General features: G+C 47.5%; 1 protein-coding gene across 1 annotated transcript; it reads left to right on the top strand.

The window, feature by feature from the left end:
* Nucleotides 1-20,775, top strand: RFWD3 (ring finger and WD repeat domain 3). Its single transcript, XM_070760688.1, has 12 exons — nucleotides 1-323; nucleotides 1,189-1,394; nucleotides 5,403-5,494; nucleotides 5,567-5,764; nucleotides 7,031-7,122; nucleotides 9,913-10,027; nucleotides 15,221-15,452; nucleotides 15,580-15,730; nucleotides 16,628-16,804; nucleotides 17,446-17,660; nucleotides 18,440-18,657; nucleotides 19,085-20,775. The coding sequence occupies exons 1-12, from the start codon at nucleotides 70-72 to the stop codon at nucleotides 19,226-19,228; spliced, it is 2,094 nt and encodes a 697-aa protein (XP_070616789.1). The 5' UTR covers nucleotides 1-69; the 3' UTR covers nucleotides 19,229-20,775.
* Nucleotides 20,776-22,165: the final 1,390 nt, after the last annotated feature.

Raw genomic sequence — 22,165 nt, 5'->3', positions numbered from 1 at the left:
GGCAGGAGGCGGGGAGATTGAGCGGCTGGGCTGGCGCGCGCGTAAACTGGCCCCCTCAGAAGGAGGCCGATGGCGGCGGCGGCGGCGGAGGCCATGGAAATGGATTTCCTGCCTGCGGCCGAGGCCGACGAGCGGGAGCCCCCCGCCGCACCCCATCGCGAGGAAGCCTCGGCGCGCCGTCCGGCGTTTGCCCGCCCCTCACGGGACGCTGCGGCGGCGGAGTCGGGGAGGCCGCGTCGCTCCCGGAGGACCCTGGCCGGCGCCCCTCGGACAGCGGCTCCCTCAGCCTCCGCGTCGTCCTCCCAACGAGCAGCCCGGGCCAGGTGGGCGGCTATTGGCCTCGCGCGCTGCCTGCCCCTCAGATCCCCGGCGGGGTAGCCGGGCCGACGGAGACGCTCCCTGGAGGAAGCGGCAGGCCGAGCCCCGGGGACGCTCAAGCCGGATCCTGCAGTTCGGTCTTGGGGTGTTCCTGAGACTCCATCGCCTGGTTTCTCCATCTCAGCCACTTTTCAGTTGCGTGGAATTCTGGGAGTTGGAGTCCAGGCTTCTCAGGGCCGCTGCTGGGCTGGCTGTGGATTCTGGGAGTTGGAATCCAGGCGTGCCAAAATCACTGATAGGGGAATTCTGGGAGCTAGAGTCCAGGCTCGTCAGGGCCGGTGCTGGGCTGCTTGTGGATTCTGGGAGTTGAAATCTGGGCATGCCAAAGCTGCTTCTGGGCTGGCTGGGAATTCTGGGAGTTGGAGTCCAGGCATGTCAAAATCATTGATGGGGGAATTCTGGGTTTTGGAGTTCAAGCATGCAAAAGCCACTGCTGGGCTGGCTGGGGATTCTGGGAGCTGGAGTCCAGGCATGTCAAAATCATTGATGGGGGAATTCTGGGTTTTGGAGTTCACGCATGCAAAAGCCGCTGCTGGGCTGGCTGGGGATTCTGGGAGCTAGAGTCCAGGCTTGTCAGGGCCGCTGCTGGGCTGGTTGTGGATTCTGGGAGTTGAAATCCAGGCATGCCAAAGCTGCTCCTGGCTGGCTGGGGAATTTTGGGAGTTGAAGTCCAGGCATGTCAAAACCACTGATTGTGGAATCCTGGGTGCTGGAGTCTGCATGACTCCGCCACTAAGATCAAGGAATGCATGTTTTGAGGGGACGAGAATTAGTTATCACACTAATACCCATTTACCTTTTGATGGTTAGATCCACAGCATCATTGCACAGTTATTTCCAGGTCAGTAGGACCCAACCAACAGAACCATCACTCCTGGTAATCCACAATGAGAGCAGCTCAGATGAAACAGTGGTCTTAAGTGATTCCGAGAGCAGCAGCAACAGCAGCAGCCCCACAGAGGACGAAGAGGAACCAGCAAGAAATGTAGAGGAAATACCTCTAATCGGCTTGGAAGGTTTGCATTGTTTCCACATCTTTGAAAATTAAATAATAATAATAATAATAATAATTTATTAGATTTGTACGCCGCCCCTCTACGGAGACTCGGAGCAGCTCACAACAATAATAAACAGTATACAAATCCAATACTTAAAAAACAATTAAAAACCCTTGTCATTAAAATAGTCATACAACCCAATCAAATCATACATAAACCACAATACCTAGAGGGTATATTAATTTCCCCATGCCTGGCGACATAGATGGGTTTTCAACAACTTGCGAAAGGCGAGGAGGGTGGGGGGGCAGTTTTAATCTTTGGGGGGAGTTGATTCCAGAGGGCCGGGGCCGCATTGCTTAGTCAACGGGACCCGGAGAAGACCAACTCTGTGGGACCTAATCGGCCGCTGGGATTCGTGCGGCAGAAGACACTCCTGAAGGTATTCTGGTCCGATGCCATGTAGGGCTTTATAGGTCATTACCAACACTTTGAATTGTGACTGGAAACTGGTCGGCAGCTAGTGCAGGCTGTGGAGTGTTGACAAGACATGGGCATATCTAGGAAAGCCCATGATTGCTCTCGCGGCCGCATTCTGCAGGATCTGAAGTTTCAAAGGTAGCCCCATGTAGAGAGTGTTGCAGTAGTTGAACCTCGAGGTGATGAGGGCATGAGTGACTGAGCAGTGACTCCCTGTCCAAGTAGGGCTGCAACTAGTGCACCAGGCGGACCTGGGCGAACTCCCCCCTCGCCACAGCCGAAAGATGGTGCTCTAATGTTAGCTGTGGATCGAGGAGGACGCCCAAGCTGCGGACCCTCTCTGAGGGGGTCAGTAATTCCCCCCCCCCCGGGTAATGGATGGACAGATGGAATTGTCTTTAAGTGGCTCAGAACATGATGCCCATCGTTGATCTGAACAATCTTTGTGTGACATTTTCATGAACTTTGGTCTGTTGAGGGTGTCAGCAGGATGTGGCTGCAATGGCACAGTTGAAGCTTTGCTCTCATTACACCTTAAAAACAGGTTGAACTTTGATTGGCCTGTTGTGGATGCCATCTTGACTGTTTTGATGACACCTGATAGGTGTCCCAGTTGCTTTTTATAAGATGGATCACGTTTTCTATCCTAACAATTCTAAAAAATTGGCTGAACTAAGACAAAACGTTTGTGCCCGGCATTGCCTTTACTGTGCAGTAATGATCTAATTTGTACTGTATTCTTAGGGCTATGATAGGCATCACAATACAGTGATCCCCCGATCATTGCGAGGGTTCCGTTCCAGGACCCCCCGCAACGAGCGGGTTTTCGCAAAGTAGCGCTGCGGAAGTAAAAACACCATCTGCGCATGTGCAGATGGTGTTTTTACTTCCGCAGCGCTAGCGAGGAGCCGAAGATTGGGGGCGGTGCGGCTGTTTTAAAATGCCGCCGGCATGGGGGGCTTGCCAGCACCCCCCGGACCCCCAACCCGGGTTTGGGGGGCTGCTAGGAAGCCGCCCATGCCGGCGGCGACGTTTTAAAACAGCCGCGCGGCTTTCCAATGAGTCCGAAGACAAACGTCAAACTTCCGCGTTTGTTGTCGGGACTCATTGGAAAGCCGCGCGGGTGTTTTAAAACGTCGCCGCCGACATGGGGGGCTCGCTAGCACCCCTCCGAACCCTCAACCCGGGTTTGGGGGGGTGCTAGCGAGCCCCCCATGTCGGCGGCGACGTTTTAAAACACCCACGCGCCTTCCCAACTGAGCCCTCAAGCCAAGCGCCAAAGGTGAACTTCTGCGCTTGGCTTGAGGCTCAGTTGGGAAGGCGCGCGGGTGTTTTAAAACGTCGCCGCCGACATGGGGGGCTCGCTAGCACCCCCCGAACCCCCAACCTGGGTTTGGGGGGGTGCTAGCAAGCCCCCCATGTCGGCGGCGACGTTTTAAAACACCCGCGCGCCTTCCCAACTGAGCCCTCAAGCCAAACGAACCCGGGTGGCCGGGCGAGCAGCGAGCGAACGGCGGGTGGCCGGGCGAAGGGCCGGCGAACGGCGGGCGAGCGGGTGCTGGGGGGGGCCCTTCTCGCCCTCCCGCCAGCGAGAGGGGGAAGACCCAGGGAAGCCGCCCAGCAGCTGATCTGCCCGGCGCCATCTACGCATGCGTGGCCATAGAAAAAAGGGCGCGCATGCGCAGATGGTGTTTTGACTTCCGGGTTGAAAAATCGCAAATTAGCCTGTTCGCAATGGTCGGGAACGCAATAACCGGGGGATCACTGTATAAGACATACCTTAGTTTTTGGGAAGGAAAATAAAAAATTCTGCCTACTAGCATCCATCTGGCTAGCATCCTTGGCAAACCTGGGAGTTGAAGTGGTGCAGCAGATAGAGTGCAATACTGCAGGCCACTAAAGCTGACTGTAGATCTGTAGGTCAGCAGTTCAAATCTCATCACTGGTTCAAGATTGATTTAGCCTTCCATCCTTCCGAGGTGGGTAAATGTGGGGGCAATATGCTGGCTCTGTTAAAAAGTGCTATTGCTAACATGTTGTAAGCTGCCCTGAGTCTAAGGAGAAGGGCAACATAAAAAATTGAATAAAATAAAATAAATAAAATAAAAACAGCTTGGAACAGGTACAGCCTTGCAAAGGTCCATTTCAGAGACTGCTTTTTCAGCTTTGCAAAGCTCCATTTGAGAGGTTGTTTTCAGCCTCACAAAGCTCAATTTCAGAGGCTGTTTTCAACCCTGTAAAGTTTCATTTGAGAGGCTGTTTCAGCTTCAGAACTCCGTTTGAGAGGCTGGGCGGGGCTAGATTTGGTGTATAAGATGCAATCAGATTTTCACCCTCTTAGGAAGGAAAATAGGGTATATACAGTGATCCCCCGATTATCGCGAGGGTTCCGTTCCAAGACCCCTCGCGATAATCGATATTTCGGGATGTAGTGGTGCGGAAGTAAAAGCACCATCTGCGCATGCGCGCCCCTTTTTACATGGCCGCACATGCGCAGATGGTGGAGTTTGCGTGTGGGCGGCGGGGAAGACCCGGGGAAGACCCAGGGAAGGTTCCTTCGGCCGCCCACCAGCTGATCTGCTCGGCAGCGCGGCAGCAGCGAGGAGCCGAAGATGGGGTTTCCCCGTTGCCCAGGCAACGGGGAAACCCCATCTTCGGCTCCTCGCTGCTGCCGCGCTGCGGAGCAGATCAGCTGTTGGGCGGCCGAAGGAACCTTCCCTGGGTCTTCCCGCCGCCCAGGCAAAGGGGAAACCCCAAGATCGCTTGCCCGTTCGCCCGCCCGCCCGGCTGCTCGCTTGCAGTGCGGCAGCAGCGAGGAGCCGAAGATGGGTTTCCCCGTTGCCCAGGCAAAGGGGAAACCCCAAGATCGCTTGCCCGTTCGCCCGCCCGCCCGGCTGCTCGCTTGCCGCTCGCTTGCAGCGCGGCGGCAGCGAGGAGCCGAAGATGGGGTTTCCCCGTTGCCCAGGCAATGGGGAAACCCCATCTTCGGCTCCTCGCTGCCGCGCTGCCGAGCAGATCAGCTGGTGGGCGGCCGAAGGAACCTTCCCTGGGTCTTCCCGCCGCCCAGGCAAAGGGGAAACCCCAAGATCGCTTGCCGCTTGCCCGTCACCCGCTCGCCCGGCCGCTCGCTTGCCGCTCGAGAGCAAGAGGGGGAGAGATAGAGAAAGAGAGAGAAGGAAAGAAAGAGATGAGAGAGGGAGGAAGAGTGTGAGAGAGGAAGAAGCAAGATAGAGAAAGAGAGAGAGAAAGAAAGATGAGAAAGGAAGGGAGTGACGTCATCGGGTGGAAAAATCGCGATATAGCGTTTCGCAATGATCGGGATCGCGAAACTCGGGGGATCACTGTATTTGTATGTACCTTTCTAAAGTAGTTTGATTAAGTCTGTATGCTTATGCGTGTGAGTTTTTTGTGGTTTGGAATTATATGAAAATAACAAGTTATTCTTTTTTCTCTCTTCTATAAAATTGAAATGACTTATTGGGATGGTTGCACTTTCATGTAGACTGGTTTTGTTTTCCTTATGTATTCCTTTGTTTTTCCTCTTAGTAATTGTCTCCAATCAAATGGAGCTTCCTGGAGATGATTCTAATGAAACAGAGCGTCCTGATTCTAGAGTCACTGCTTCCCAACCAAAGAAGGTGAGACAAGGTGAAGTTGAATACCTGGGACCTCATTTACCTGAACTTCCTTACATATTTTATTTTTTCCAGACAACTCCGTCAAAGAAAAGCAATCCAGCGGCTTCTCTGGTTCCTTTGGAAGAGGACAGTGGAGATACCTGTGCCATCTGTTTTGAAGAGTGGACGAACGCCGGGCAGCATCGTCTTGCTGCACTGCGCTGCGGGCATCTCTTTGGCTACAGCTGCATTGATAGGTGGCTGAAGGGTCAAGTGAGCAAATGCCCTCAGGTAAACGACTCTAGCAAGAAAGATTCATTTGCAATAAAAAGGAATTAGTTAAGAAGAGCAGTTGCAGGGAGTTTATGTGACTTTTGCCAAGTCTTAGCTCAGCTGCTAATACATTTATATTACAATATTTTGGTTGCAGATAATCTTTTCAGCTATATTTTTTCAAGGTAGTCCTCGACTTACAACAGTTAATTTAGTGACCATTCAAAGTTGCAATAGCACTGAAAAAAGTGACATCACCATTTTTCAGTTAAAATCTTTGTAGTATCCCCAAGATCATGTGACTCTTGCCAACTGGTTTATACTTATGAGCATAGCTGTGTCCCAAGATCATATGATCACCTTTTACAGCCTTTTGACAAGCAAAGTCAATGGGGAAGCCCGATTCTCTTATTTAACAACTGCAGTGATTCACTTAACAACTGTGGCAAGAAAGGTCATAAAATGGGGCAAAACATAGTTAGCAAATATCTCACTTAAAGGAAATGTTGGGTTCAATTGTAGTTGTAAGTCAAGGACTACCTGTATGTCCGAACTTCAATTTCAACTATTTAACAGAACTTTGCAGAGCTTAGGATTCTAAGGGGAAAAGGTGCCATTATCGTTCAGAAGAATTATTTTGTGCAAATTGCAATGGACAGTGGGCACTGTATTTGGACTATTGGCAGTGGAGGCTGGTTGTCATAAAAATTAGTTACCAAAGAAGATTTAAACAGATCACAAGGAGTCACTGGCCTCTTGCATTCAGACAAGTAAGAAACATGATTCTTACATGGTAAATCTACCAAAGTACTTTAAAAGGAAAAAATGCTTTACATTTGATAAGGAAAGGAGGTTACCACAAGCACAGGATATCCCTTGTAACGTGAAAACATTTCAGACCATTTTCCTAAAAATACATACCATATTTGATGTGCTTGTTGAGCCAAGATTGTAATTGTAATTTCTTTTTCTGAGAAGCTGGCCCTGTATTTAGGATAGGAAGAAATAAGGGCGGGGGGAGTCCTCTCCTCGCAAAGCCTGAATTCTGTGACCAGTTAGTCACTAATAGGCAGCGTTGGCACAATAACAAAAGCTCCATTCTGAAGGGTGTCATATGAGCAATACAGAGGAGGACATGCAGAATGTAAAGAAAAATACAGGAGTGATGCCCTTATGATAAGTAAACATACAAATGGATTCTGTGTTTTTAATCCAAACCTGTCCAGCAGAGCAATAGATTATTTGCCAGAAAGTGACTCACTTTCTTTTTGTGTTTTATTTTAGTGCAATAAGAAAGCCAAACGCACAGATATTGTCGTCCTTTATGCCCGTACTCTGAAAGCGCTGGACACCACTGAACAGGAAAACATGAAAAGGTATTGATGCTGGATCACCTTCATTTTCCTACATAAAGTTGCATGTTCATTTATGGTCAAGGATCAGACCAAAAAATTTTTTTTAATTGAAATGCGTTGTGCACAGAATAGACCAGACCAGCTTCCCTCAGAATGTGTTCTTTGTGTTTCTGTGAGGCTTTAGGGGCCTGGATAGGAATCAACAGACTTGGACTGAATCCTGGCAAGACCAGATGGCTTTGGATGAATGAGATCAGGAACTTTGTCATCTTTAATTCTGGGTGGGCTTGCATTTGTTCAGACAGATTCGGTCTACATGTTGGGGTTCTTTTGGACTCACAATTCCTGCTCAAAGAGCAGGTGGCAGTTGCAGCCTAGGAGAACCTTTGTGCAACTTTGTGTTCTGCACCAGTTGAGGCCTTTCCTGGCTCAGGAGTCCAGTCATTCAGTCACCAGTCATCTCACAGTGAACTCTGTAATGGGCTCAGCATAGGGCTAGCCTAGAAGAGTATTGTACAAGACTCCTGTGAGTCCCTTGGACTGCAAGGTGATCCAACCGGTCACTCCTAGAAGACATAATCGCTGACTGCTCTTTAGAAGCCCAGATCCTGAAGATGAAACTCAATACTTTGACCACCTAAGGAGAAGGAAGGACTCACTGGAGAAGATCCTGGGAAAGATTGACGGTAAAAGAAGAAGGAGATGACAGCGATTGAGGGGGCTGGATGGAGTCCCTGAAGCAGTCGACGTGAGCTTCAATGGACTCCAGAAAGGACAGGAAGGCCTGGAGGAACATTGTCTATGGGGTCGTGATGGGTTGGACACGACTTTGCAACTAACAACAGCAAGAAGAGCATTCATAAGTTACAGCTAGTGCATAGTGCAGTGGCGCAGACAGTTCTTGGGACCTGAAGAATGGCCCATATAACATCACTGGCCCGTGAGCTGCATTGGCTGTCAATTTGCTTCTGGGTGCAATTCAAGGTGTTTGTAATGAGTTTGTGATTGGTGTTGGTGATTCATTTAACAACTGGCAAAAACGTTTATAAAACGAAGCAAAACTCACTTAACAATTGTCTCTCATAACAGAAATTTAGGGCTCAACTGTGATCATAAGTTGAGGATTACCTGTATAAACTTAACAAATAAATGAAATTAAACAATTTCAAGTTATGTCTAGAAGATCAAGCAAGCCCATAGTGATTTTTGTGTGCGTGTGCCTGATTAATCTGTGAGTCTAGTTCAGACAGCAAAGCATGGAAACCACCTGATATCTAAACTCAGAAAATGATTTCAAACAAAGTTTATTAATGATTAAGTAGATGCATTTGCAGTATGTAAAGACTGTGATTAGCATTAAATCTTTCACTTTGAATGCTGCACTGAGCAACAACAGATTGGGGCCAAACATTTTCTATGGCAGCTGCAGCTGCATTGACGAAGTTTTGACTATATTAACTGATGTATAAAGAAGATAGGGGTGGTAGTTTGATAAGTATTAAAGTTACCGCAGGCCAGGGTATAAATTTTTCCCTTGGAAACAGCAGTGATATTTCCCTCGTTCGTTCGTTCCTTCCTTTCTTCCTTTATCTCTTTCTTTTTCTTTCTCTTTCTTTTTCAAGTTTTTTATTTTTATTGATATGTATAAATATTTTATTTATACATATCAGGGTGTGAACAGTGTAGCATCTTGGTAATTTCAATATCACCAGCAACAATATTCCTGTGGGAACGATCCTGCTTCTGCAACTCTACCTTATTCTGGAAATCCAATGATTGCTTATACATAAGTTAACAAATAGTTGGGTTCAGATGACATGAAGAATATAAAAGTGAAGGGAGCTTTTGTTTTTGACTGTTTTATAGACTTTGTAACTTGGTTACCTTTAACTTCTTGTAGAAAAACTAGGTCACCCTGAAATTGTGGACATTTCCTGTATTCTAAGATTGCAGCAAAGATTAATCTTTCCCAATCTTGTTTGATCAGCTATTAGATGTCTGTCTGCAAAAATGTTCTGTAACTTTTCAATACCAAAGTTTATATGAAGCAAAAGGCCAAAAGGAATTCTAGTGCATTTTTAAAAAATGCACTCTGCTGCTCATACTGTACTGTAAATATTGTAACACACAGTGAAGATTTTGGAGTCTCTTGGGTCAGGTTTGGTAACTTTGGATATTCTTTGTAGCTTTTATTTTTATTAATTTGTTATCCCATCTTTATTTTTAGAAATAACTCAAGATGGTCTGCATATCTAATATTCTTCCTTTTATTTACCCCATAACAACCACCTTATGAGGTTGACTGGCTGAGGGAAAGTGACTTTCTGAAAGTTGCCTAGCCAGCTCTCTTGCCTACCATATTTCCCCGAAAATAAGACCCAACCAGAAAATAATCTCTAGCATGATTTTTCAGGATGCTTTAATATAAGTCCTACCCCCAAAATAAACTCTGGTTGAAATTGTCAGCAAGACAGATGCATTTAGTACCATATTTCCTTGAAAATAAGACATTGCCTAAAAACAAGCCCTAATGAGTCTTTTGGAGCAAAAAATAATATAAGGGCTGGTCTTATTTTTGGGGAAACACGGGTAAGGCCAGACTAGAATTCACTGTCTCCTGGTCTCTAGGCCAGCACTAGTTATCATCATTAGACCAAAGTAGTTTCCTAAAGGATTATTCTAAAGGAAAATAATCTGTCACGGACTCCTTCTGTGATGTTTTCTCCCTTTTTCAGTCCACTCTACAGTCTGGGAATTCTTGGTGATTTCCCCCCCAAAATTCTAACCAGACCTGTCCCATTTTTGTCACAGCTCTTTAGAAAAGGAACAAGTCCTGAGAAGGAAAGCAGAACTGGAATCAGCCCAGAGTCGCCTCCAGCTGCAGGTCATGACGGAGGAGTGCAGCAAACTGAAGCAGCAAGTACAGGTAAGATTAGCTGCAGTTATTCATGCAGGACAACTGCACAGGTAGTTCTCTACGTACGACCACAATTGAGCCCAAAAATGTCTGTTGTGAAGTGGGGTTTGCCCCATTTTAGGACCTTTCTTGCCTCAGTTGTTCAGTGGATTACCGCATTTGATATGTTAGTAACCTGCTTGTTAAATGAATCTGGCTTCCCCATTTGACTTGGTGTTGTGGCCCGTCTGTGGCCCGTGCAGCTGATCATGGCTGTCGAGTATCGAGAGATGGTTGTGGCCTGGTGCTCTAGGCCCGTGTACCTGGTACCAATGTTCCCTCTAATTTTTTTTCGGTGTGGGCGGAAAAATATAGTGTCTGAGCGACAGTCCCTTTGGGACTGGGCGGCATAGAAGTATAAATAAATAAATAAATAAATAAATAAAATATAAATAAGGGAAAAATTCCCTTTTTTTATTAAAAGAAATTAATAATATAACAAAACCAAAATCTATTACTATTATTACTATCTTCTCTTTTTCCATCCCTGTCTCCTCCCCCCTTGTGTGTGTGTGTGTGTGTGTGAATTCTTGAACTATTTCCAATAACAGGTGAGCTATTGGAAATGGTTCAAGAGTTCACACACACACACACACACACAAACGACTGGGGATTTTTTTCTCTTATTATTTGGGTGCCTTTTACCATATGCTTTAAATCAAGAGTCATTTCTCTCTCTCTCTTTCTCTCTTTCTCTCTTCCCCTCTTGCTCTCTCTCTCTTTTTCTCATTTTCTCTCTCCCTCTCTTTCTCTCTTGTTTTCTTTCTCTCTTTCTATTGCTTTCTTTCTTTCTCTTTCTATCTCTCTTGCTTTCTTTCTCCTCTCTTGCTATCTCTCACCCCCCTTTCTCTCTTTCTCACTTTCTCTCTCTCCCTCTCTCTCTCTGTCAGCGAGGGGGCTGCGAGAGTGCTTTCTCCGAGCGCTTTGGGAACACCTGCCCTGCCTCTACTGCAGCCCCCTTGCTGGAAGTCTTGGACGAAAGCGCTCCCAGCTAGGGGGCTGCGAGAGGGGCGGGGCGGGCATTCCCGAAACGGACGGAGAAAGCCCTCTCTCGCAGCGAAAGCACTCCCAGCCAGGGGGCTGCGAGAGAGGGCTTTCTCCGTCCATTTCGGGAAAGTCCGCCCCGCCCCTCTCGCAGCCCCCTGACTGGGAGCGCTTTCGTCCCAAGAAGCTGAAGCCGCAGCCGCCGGGAGAGAAGTCACGCCCCAAGGCAGGAGGTGGCGGAGGAGAGGGGGCGGATCGGGCGGGTGGGGGGCAGGGCCGAGAGGCCAGGAGCGCGAGCGGGGCGGAGGCACCATAGAGAGGCAGAGGCGGCCGCGGGCTGGCAGGGGGATGGGGAGCGCGCGCCCGAGGAAAAGGCTGCGCGGGGGGTATTTTGGAACGGTGCCTGGCACCCAGGTCTGTTAGCAAGGAGGCTGGAGAGTATGTGTCGTCAGAAGCTGAAAGCCAATCCGGGCCTTCTGCACCTCCCAAGGTGCACATGAGTGACTCAGGAGATGAGGAGGAACCTCTTCTTGATGCTAGGGTACACAGAGTTGCCAGAAGGCACGAGTGGCGAAGCAAGAGGAGGTCTCTACATAAATAGATCTCTAGAATGATTGGCCACGCCCTTAGGCTATTTAAGGTTGAGCCACGTGATGCTTCAATGCAGAAGTCAACTTTTGTTAGGTTCCAGAGGTCTGCTCGGATTTCCCTCTTGGGATATTGTTATTTCAATGATGAATTATGAACTGGGGAGTTGGGCTCATTCTCTCCGGGCTTCCTGCCAACTCAGGGTGAGTCAGTTAATGAGAACTGTGTGTTCAAAGGAAACATCTGTGAGTTTTGGTTTCTGTTTTGGACTCTAATTGGCAACTGGTACCAAACCGACTTATTTCTTGCTTTGTTGCTGGATTTCTAAATCCAAACCTCCCTGCTCCTAAAATATTAATTATATGCCTAAATCTTGTAAAGTCAGTGTGTGTGGGCCTATTTCTTGGGGGGCTCGTTGCTGTGACAGAACACTTTCAAAAGATCACAAAAGGGGATCATGTAACCCCAGGACGCTGCAATTGTCATACGTTTGAACTAGTTGCCATGCATCTAAATTTTAATCACTTGACTATTGGGATGCTGCAACAGTTGTAAGTCTGAAAAATGGTCATGAGTCATTTTTTTCAGTGCCATTGTAACTTTGAAAAGTCACTAAATTGACTGTTGTAAATCAAGGACTACCTATAGTCCATGTCTTTCTCACATGCTCTTTGGAGAAAATAAAAAAAGCATTTGTGGGAGAGATTCCTATGGAATCCCCAGCATGGTTGCCAGGGAGCATAGATATCCCCAGAGATGTTCCTTGGGACATGACAAGCCTTACTTGCTTCCTTCCTTCGTACATACCTACTTACTTATCTACCTACCTATCTACCTCTTGTTCCTCCTCCTATTTTTCCCACTAAAACCACCATATTGGAAGAATTGGACTGAGAGAGATTGACTGGGCCAAAGTTGTCCAGTCAGCTTTCATGCCTAAAGTGGGACTAGAACTCACAATCTCCTGGTTTCTAGCATGGCAGCCTATACCATCAGTGAACTTTGATAAGCTTCTCAGGAGAAAGTCAGTGGTATTCCAGATAAATGCTTGCCTCATAAGGGGAATTATAATTGAATTGAGTTATAGAATACATGAATGGAGGAGGGAAGGCACGGGCTAATGAATTGATACCGTGTTTCCCCGATAGTAAGGCAGTGTCTTACTATCTTTTTACCCCCAAAAGCCCCACTGTGTCTTACTTTGGGGGTATGTCTTACATTGTCCCGGGCACCGGGGCCGGCTCGTCTTCGGGCGCGGGGAGCTGCCGGAAAGGAGGCGGGCGCCGACCTCGACGTTCGGCGGGTTGCGGGGAGCATCCCCTCGCCGCTCCCGGCAATGTTTCTCGGCAGGGGAGGCCAACTCCGCGGCGACACGGACGCTCGGCTGGCTGGCTAAAGGCAGGTCAAGGGGTGGATGGGCAGTCAAAAAGGGTGAGCGGCCGCCGCTGTGCCCTCCTTCGCCCGCCTCCTTTCCGGCAGTTCCCTGCGCGCCCCTCGCCTTCGCTCGCCGCGGCGCCACCCGCCTCTTCCCCTGCCGAGGCTCAGCTGCAAGCGGCTCCGAGGCGAGCGGAAAGGAGGCGGGCGAAGGAGGGCGCAGCTCCGGCCGCTCGCCTCGGAGCCGAGCGGCCTCGCTGGCCGCTTGCAGCTGAGCATCGGCAGGGGAAGAGGCGGTGGCGCCGCTGCGAGCGAAGGCGAGGGGCGCGCAGGGAGCTGCCGGAGCTGCGCCCTCCTTCGCCCGCCTCCTTTCCGCTCGCCTCGGAGCCGAGCGGCCTCGCTGGCCGCTTGCAGCTGAGCCTCGGCAGGGGAAGAGGCGGGTGGCGCCGCTGCGAGCGAAGGCGAGGGGCGCGCAGGGAGCTGCCGGAGCTGCGCCCTCCTTCGCCCGCCTCCTTTCCGCTCGCCTCGGAGCCGAGCGGCCTCGCTGGCCGCTTGCAGCTGAGCCTCGGCAGGGGAAGAGGCGGTGGCGCCGCTGCGAGCGAAGGCGAGGGGCGCGCAGGGAGCTGCCGGAGCTGCGCCCTCCTTCGCCCGCCTCCTTTCCGCTCGCCTCGGAGCCGAGCGGCCTCGCTGGCCGCTTGCAGCTGAGCCTCGGCAGGGGAAGAGGCGGGTGGCGCCGCTGCGAGCGAAGGCGAGGGGCGCGCAGGGAGCTGCCGGAGCTGCGCCCTCCTTCGCCCGCCTCCTTTCCGCTCGCCTTGGAGCCGAGCGGCCTCGCTGGCCGCTTGCAGCTGAGCCTCGGCAGGGGAAGAGGCGGTGGCGCCGCTGCGAGCGAAGGCGAGGGGCGCGCAGGGAGCTGCCGGAGCTGCGCCCTCCTTCGCCCGCCTCCTTTCCGCTCGCCTCGGAGCCGAGCGGCCTCGCTGGCCGCTTGCAGCTGAGCCTCGGCAGGGGAAGAGGCGGTGGCGCCGGCAGCTCCCTGCGCGCCCCTTGCCTTCGCTCGCCGCGGCGCCACCGCCTCTTCCCCTGCCGAGGCTCAGCTGCAAGCGGCCAGCGAGGCCGCTCGGCTCCGAGGCGAGCGGAAAGGAGGCGGGCGAAGGAGGGCGCATCTCCGGCCGCTCGCCTCGGAGCCGATCGGCCTCGCTGGCCGCTTGCAGCTGAGCCTCGGCAGGGGAAGAGGCGGTGGCGCCGCGGCGAGCGAAGGCGAGGGGCGCGCGGGGAGCTTGGAAGCAATGTCATCGCCCCCCCCCCCCCCGCAATACCGTTTATACCGTGTTTCCCCGAAAGTAAGACATATGTCTTACTTTCGGGGTATGGCTTATATAAGCCGACCCCCCTGAAACCCCCCATATGTCTTACAATCGGGGGGGTCTTACAATCGGGGAAACACGGTAAGCTGGATTTAAAGTATCGAAAAGAAGAGAAGGAATCGCTGGGTATGGAGTTGGGAGAGGGAGTTCAGTGGCACAAATTTAATAATATTAGTCTTGTTGGATTTGAGCTTGGAACGGATTAGTTCCTTTAAACATGATCTGTCTCAGTCCATTCACTCTAAACCTTAATTTCCTAATGTTTCCTCTGTCTTTTGGGTCATTCTTTGTCAAGTGGACCAGGTGAAATTGAAGCCTTATTTGAAAAGACCATCACAAAAATAACATATATGTTAGGAAAAAAAGTGCTCTTTCTAGTGAAGATGATTGAAGGTGAGGAAACAGCTCTCTTTTTTCTCATCTTTCATCATCTTCATTTTTATTTCATTGGAAAGAGCACTTTTTCCCATCATGTATGTTGTTTTTGTGATGGTTTCTTTTCAAGTAAAGCTGCAAAAATCAGTCAAGTGGCCACCTGGTCCACTTGATAAAGAATGACACTTTTCTGAACTTTTTGAACTGAAGATTTGTTAAATTGAATGCTTTGAAGCCCTGATTAAACTCAATTGGACTGTGATTTCCACAAACCTAGTCTGTATGGGATTTCTGAGAAATATTCTTGACCATACTTGGAGGGATTAGCCTTCCCATGCCTAATCATACCTTTTATATAGAATGCTATTTCTCAACTTTGCCAACTAAGATGTGTGGACTTCAACTCCCAGAATTCTGGCTGGAGAATTCGAGAGTTGAAGTGGACTTGACCTAACCCTTCCTTCTGCTTTCCCTTCTGCAGGAACTGAAGGCTTTGCTGGTCCGGCACAACGCCAGCTCCTCCTCTCAGCAGTCCAGCAGTGTTCGCTCTTGCTTTCCCGGCTGCCTCTCCTCCAGCCAGGGTCAGCACAAGTACCATTTCGAGAGAGCCTTTCTGGTCTCTCAGATGGGCAACTGCCGAGTGATGGCCTACTGTGACCCCCTGAGCTGCCTCGTGGTCTCACAGCCCTCTCCGCAGAGTACTCTCCTTCCTGGTGAGTCAGGAACCAAACCAAGGGCTAGAAAGAGAGGTGGGGCGCATGCATGATGGCTACCTCGATCAAATGAGGGATCTTGAGAAAGGGAGGATTCTGCTCAGTGGCCTTTTCCGTGTCTCTTGAGGTTACGGAATCAAGATGATGAGTGCTGTCAACCTGAAGAGCAGTCAGTATGTGCCCATCCACAGCAAGCAGATCCGGGGTCTGGCCTTCAGCAACCGGGCAGACGGCTTGCTCTTATCTGCTTCTTTGGACCACACGCTCAGGCTTACAAGGTGAGTACCTACAGTACAAAGTAAGGTCCTGCCTTTAGGGAAGAAAAACCAAATGTGTGGGTAGGGCATAGGCCGCATCTAAGTGTCCCGGTCGATCACAGCTTAAGTGTGAGCCAGCCGTCTGCTACAACTGCCAAAAAAGCCAACACACTCCTAGGTGGCACCCAAGGAGGGAAAGTTTCAAGGTTGCGTGAAGTAATATTGTTGTACGTGGCCGGAGTCGCCTCGAGAAAGGTGGCATAGAAATCTGATAACTAACTAACTAAATAACTAGTATGGCCACTCTTGGGGTACTGCATTCAGTTTTGGTTACCACAATATATTAAAAAGATGTTGATACTGTAGGACGTATGCACAGAAGAGCAACAAAGATGATAAAGTTCTGGAGGCTGGATTGCCTGATGAACCCAGGTATGCTTAGCTCAGTGAAGAGAAGGTTTAAGGGGGGACCTGGTTGCTGCCTTTTAATCGTTGAAGGCTGTTGCGGAGAAAGATTTATTCTCCATGAGATCTGAGGGCAGGAAAAGAAGCGGTGGCTGGAAGCTTGTCAGGGAGAGATCCAACCTGGAAATAAGAAGGAATTTGCTGGCAGTGAGGACAGCTTGCCTCCTGGGATTGTGATGCTCTATTGATGGAGGTTTACAAGAAAAAAATGGGCAGTCATTTCTCCAGGACTCCTGCCTTAGACAGAGGGTTAGATTAGAAGACCTATCATCCCTAAGATTCTGCTGGTAGTGAAGAGACTTTACCCTGTGTGGCTCATGATCGTTTCTGGGGGAATGATTTCCTGCCTGGATGGTAGCCATTATTGCTGTTGAGTAGTAATGGACCAAGGGCAGAAGTACAGGGTAGGATGGGGCGCAGATGCTGAGAGGCTCTTTTCTTCTTTTCTCTCAGCCTAGCCACAAACACTGTTGTACAGACCTACAACGCTAACCGCCCTATCTGGTGCTGCTGCTGGTGTCTCGACGACACCAACTATGTCTATGCTGGGCTGGCTAATGGATCTATCTTGGTCTATGATCTGCGGGACACAAACTCCTATGTCCAGGAACTGGCTCCACAGAAGTCCAGGTATGGCTTTCATAAGATAACACTGATTTCCAAACACCGAGACTATGGAAGATTTTAAAATCTCTTCATAATAAGTTCATTTCTAAAGATGTGTACTCTTTGTAAAATCCTTCATGCTGTAGGCTAGGAACATTACAAATTCTTGGCAAAGAATTGCTTGGAAGACTTGGATACAGAATATAAGTGCCTCCAGATAAATCTCCAAAGTGGTGAGAACAAAGGGGGGCAGACTAGTTAATGTCAGAAATAATCTTGCCATAGAGGCATTTCCACTCCTTAAGTCATTGCAGATATTAGCTTTCTCATGGTGGGGAATTGGAAAGAGTACAATGAGGATAAAGTTGGGGAGAGTATTTATCTTGCTTTTAGTAGTTCTGTGTTAATGAATCTTTTGAGCAGTTATGAGTGATGTGAATCAAGTTACCCTTTTTATTTGTACGATGTTTAGTAATGCGTAATCTGAAGTAAGCAGGAGATTTCAGTCTTAGCAACACTTGTAGTTAAATCAGATGGTTTCTAATTTGCAACCTCTTTGAAATCGCTTTTAAACATTCCTATAAAGATTTCCATTTTAGGAGGAGTAGGGAACTAGAGAGTCGGCCTGCTGATATAGATTTTGCTGCTCTCTTTGACCGCATCAGGTGTCCTGTGGTGTCTTTATCTTACCTTCCTCGAATGGCTTCAGCTTCACTGCCACATGGTGGACTGGTATCTGGAACACTGGAAGGAGCCTGTTTTTGGGAGCAGAAGTCTAGCAATTCTTACCGACCTCATGATCTCCTTCTTGAACCCGGAGGTTGCATTGACCTTCAGACAGAAGCCAGCACACGACACTGCCTTGCAACCTTCAGGCCCAGTAAGTTGTCATTGGGGGATATATTTTTTGCTCAGGGTTAGGATTGGCCCAGCGGATGCATAGAATCTGGACACAGAATCATCTTCAGGAAAGCATTCTATTTCTCCCTCCCTCTTCCTTTTTACCTTCCTTTTATCAGATGGTGTAATACGTTGGGTTCCTGACCGCTCCATTGCTTATAAGTAGAAGGGAAACTGGATGCGCGTTGCTGGTAGTACATTTTGGCCGCTACTCTGGCTGCCTTCTATTTATCAATTCAGAGAGATTTGAAGATGGAGGAGAGAATCATTTCAGGGTTCATTTAATGTATGTGCCTGGGCCATGGGCGTAGCCTGAGCTCTTCTTTTCTTCCCCCTGCCATTGCTTCCACCTCAAAGACCACAGACACAATCCCCACCTTTTCCAACACAGCATTTTTCACAGTCCCAGAATCCCCTGCCAACATATCTTTCTCACTGCCTGGAAATGTTAAGGATTATAGCTCCAGCACAGCGAGCTTTGTGCTAAATCTGATTTTCTTTTTTGCCCCAGCTTGGAATACTGCTTTACAAACAAACCTTCAGAAATTTTTACTAATGCCACTCGTATAGTAGGTATTAAGCCCTACTTGGCATTTGGCATTCAGAGTAGAGTAAAACAATGGTCTCAAATGTGCAGATGAGCGTCAAGTTAAAGAAATGAAGCATCTATCACAGAGGGATTTCATTTAAATGCTTCTGCAGTCTTGGTTGTTGATATTTTCCGACTTTGTCACTTTTTTCAATTTCGCCCTTTCACAGACCGAAGCAACAACTGTTTGCAGTGTGTGGTGATGGAGCTGACATCTAGTCAGTTGACAGACCGAGATGCCGAAATTGTCTGTTCGTGCAACCCCATTCAAACTCTTACTGCAGGTCCTACCTGCAAACTCTTAACCAAAAATGCCATTTTTCAAAGTCCTGAAGATGACGGCAGCATCCTTGTGTGTGCAGGGGATGAAGCATCAAACTCTGCCATGGTATGGCCTTTATTTTGGATAACAACTTTGCCTTTTGTTGGTAGTGTTAGGTATTGATTGTTTCTTCTACCGCCAAGTCACAAAACCCTTGGAATGATAGAGTGAGGGTACAGATGGGTTGCAATTGCCATCCATGCCACTAGAGAGCCTCTTGTGCAGCCAAACCTTGCGTTTGGGCCTGGAGACGGGGAGGAAAATGAGGAACTCAGCTGTGAGGCACACAGTCAGTATTACTCCATACAATACTGTTTTATTAGAGGTGGGAAGGGAGGGAGGCTAGTCCCTATTTTTTCTATTTTATTTGGTCTTTACAGGGGACAGGAAAGGAGGGTAGCTTTATTAGAAAGTGGCGATTCCGGTAAAACATTGTAGTTTGCAAAACCATGTCTTCCCAGTGACTTATGGGCTTTTTCTCTTCATCCTGAAGCTCTGGGACGCAGGAAGTGGAACTCTCCTTCAGAAACTAACAGCTGATCTCCCTGTGTTGGATGTCTGTCCTTTTGAGGTGAATCGCAACAGCTTTCTTGCTACTTTGACAGAGAAGATGGTGAAAATCTACAAGTGGCAGTGACGGTCTCCCTTGCTTTCCAAGCCTGATCCCTGAGCAGACATTTTGCTCCTAATTAGTTGTTGGCTCTCTAGAAGATAGGATTGTTCCTGAACCACCTTAAATCAGTACCTCAGGGTAATTTATTTTCTCCATCTCTGCTCACCTTATGTCCATGTTTTCCCCAATTTATATATTTTTTTCAATGAAGACAGTTGTTTCAGTCATGCAACAAATCTTGTTATCGGTCTTGTTTTCTGGTTGCATTATTCTGGGAGGAAGTGAAGAAGAAACTTGACTGTCATTTTGTGGATATAGTTTCTGGAATTTAATCATTGGTGCTTGCTAAGATTACCTTAATTAGCCTTGCTCCACATTATGTGGCTACTAGTAGATCACTGCCCTACCATGTAGAAAGCAAAAAGCAGTTTGCATCTCTTTCTCTCTCTTCCTTGCCCTTTCTCCTTAAATTCACTTTTCTCCAATGAACTATTATAGCAAAATGTTTTCTAAATATCGGGGAAGATGGGGCAAAAAGGTGATTGCAAATTCTGCCTGAAACTGGCTGCTGACATGCATTTCGAATGCATTTTGAGGGGATGCAGTGACTTCATGTACAAGCCTGTTTGGACTGAAACTGTGATTTAGGAGACCTCCAGCTGATCTCCCAAAGCCAGACCATTGCAAAAATGTAAAGTGAAGCCACTTCAGAACTTGATTAAGTCTGTTTGCAGGGGGAAAGGTTTTGCTTGGCTTTTCTTAAGTACCCCTATGATCTGTTTTCCTCTGAATTAAAATGACATTGTGTTTTGATAGCTGGCTTCCACAAAGCAAAGTACTGGAGTATATATATTGCAAGACTCATCTGAAAACCTGTTTTTTTTAAAATCTGAAAGCTGTAGAAATGGAAGCTTTTTGCACTGCCTGAACTGTGCATGGCAGTACAAACCTCAGACCAACATTCTTAAACTGAAATACTGTGACTTGTAAGTATGTCCAATTGTCCTTCTATGTAATTTTTTTAAAACTAGAAGTTGTGAAACAAACTAAAATCAGTGGTTTTATCCAGTGGGCAAAACACTTTGCGGTTAGGCTATTTGAATAGCTTTAAAGCTAAGCATAAGTGCCAAGAAAAGGAAGGAGGGCGTGCATTTTAAAAGGAAATGATACTTTTTGTACCTGATGTCAGACAGGAGTGTTTCTGTGTGGTAAATTAATATATATAGGTTTTGGGAATACTGTATTTCCTTAACTTTTTGTTGACAATTAGCAAGGTGCAATCTGTAAAGGTAACTCTTTTCAAAAGTGAATGTTTATACCTTAATTAAGGTGAAAATACAGTTAATGTTTTTAACGCAACATGTTGGAATAAACTCTTACTTCGTGGGAATCTCTAGAATATAGAAACAGAAGTTCTGCCTTTAAAAGTGAGCAAGTCACTTTATATTAAAGTACATGATCACTATAATGTAAACTGGTAAATTTATGACATAACGCCAGAATTGCAACTGCTTTAAAAATACATGTTTCTGTATAATAAAGATACTTCTTTATCGAGCATTTCTAAGGAATTTTGAGTATCCTGTCTATCTATCTATGCAATAGATAACCTCTATAGCACATCTTCAATTTCAACATTTGAAACGCCTTTTGTAAAAGGTTTACATGTGGGGAAATGTGGGCTAAGTTATATTGGAGATACAGCCCATCTAATAACAGTGTGGAGGTAAATGTAACTGATGGCATTGATCTGTTAGTCTCTCACTAGACAGATAGTCCTTGACTTACAACACTTCACTTAGTGACCAAAGTTACAGGAGCATTGAAAAAAGGGACTTATGACCGTTTTTCATAGTGCGTGAATGGATGCAACCATGTGATCCAAATTCAGATGCTTGGCAACTGATTCATATTCACGATGGTTGCAATGCCCCAGGGGGTCATGTTTTGCGACTTTCTGACAAGCAAACTCAATGGGGAAGCATGGGGGCCGCCTTTTATGAGCAAAATAAACCAATAAGCATCAATTTTTTCAGTTCAATTTTCATTTCATTGTGTGCAGAAATGTTCAAACTAGTTTCCAAGTGAAAAAAGCTTTCAAAAAGACCAAATATAAGTACCTAAAATGAAAAACTTTCGGTCTGGGTCAAATAGACTTGGGAACAGAACTTTAGGATGTGTTTTTGAGCACAATAGCAGGGTTAAGCAATATGCTCATTTAACTTCAAAGATTAGCAGTAGATCTATGATTAAAACTTCATATAAATACTTATCAGTAATTTGGAGGTGTTTTGTGTGCAGCTCTGCAGTGTAATTTGCACTGTTTGTTTTGTATATCACTTAAAAAAACACCTCCTTTATCCCATGGTAATGGTGGCTACAGATATTACACCGTGGCTTCACTTTGGAGGAAGAACTCTGTTTACCTTACCACTGTTTTTGTTTAATTTGAGGAAACGATGTGCTTGCATTGCAATGTAATGATTTGAGAATAATTGAGAGTGTTTGCAGTGTAGCCAGTTTTTGAGGGTGCAATATTGGGAGAGATGTGTGCGTTTTATATTTTAAATATTTGTATGTTGGTGGCTTTTTAATGGAGTGTTTGCTTTAGAATTTGAAGAGTTTGGCTGTGTGCTACCGTAGCTTTTGGTAATAATGAGCCATTTTTCTTTGAACTGAAATCTGTTTATTGTTTCTTTCTTTGAGGCTTCTTTGCTGGGTAGGCTGGAGTCGGGATGAGATTCGGGCAGGTTGTGTGACGGCGCGCAGTGTCTTACACAGGTAGTCCTGGAACTTAATAGTTCACTTAGTGACCATTCAAAATGCAACATCACTGCAAAATAGGAGCGGGTTCCTCTTACCTTTTCCTACTGGTGCTCACGCACGCGAGTCCCCTAGCACAATTTTGCTTCCGCACATGTGCAGAGGGACAATTTTACTTCTGCGCATGCTCAGAGAACT

The sequence above is a fragment of the Erythrolamprus reginae genome, chromosome 9 (assembly GCF_031021105.1).
Source record: "Erythrolamprus reginae isolate rEryReg1 chromosome 9, rEryReg1.hap1, whole genome shotgun sequence".
In the NCBI taxonomy this organism is placed as follows: Eukaryota; Metazoa; Chordata; class Lepidosauria; order Squamata; family Dipsadidae; genus Erythrolamprus; species Erythrolamprus reginae.
Note: the sequence above shows the minus strand (reverse complement) of the source record. Positions and strands in the feature narration are given on the sequence as shown.

Bases quoted from the DNA above. Each gene is read 5' to 3' on its own strand.
- RFWD3 (XM_070760688.1), top strand. From the start codon at position 70: ATGGCGGCGGCGGCGGCGGAGGCCATGGAAATGGATTTCCTGCCTGCG. The intron at 15,731-16,627 runs GTGAGTACCTAC...CTTTTCTCTCAG, and splicing joins CACACGCTCAGGCTTACAAG to CCTAGCCACAAACACTGTTG. The intron at 17,661-18,439 runs GTAAGTTGTCAT...GCCCTTTCACAG, and splicing joins CCTTGCAACCTTCAGGCCCA to ACCGAAGCAACAACTGTTTG.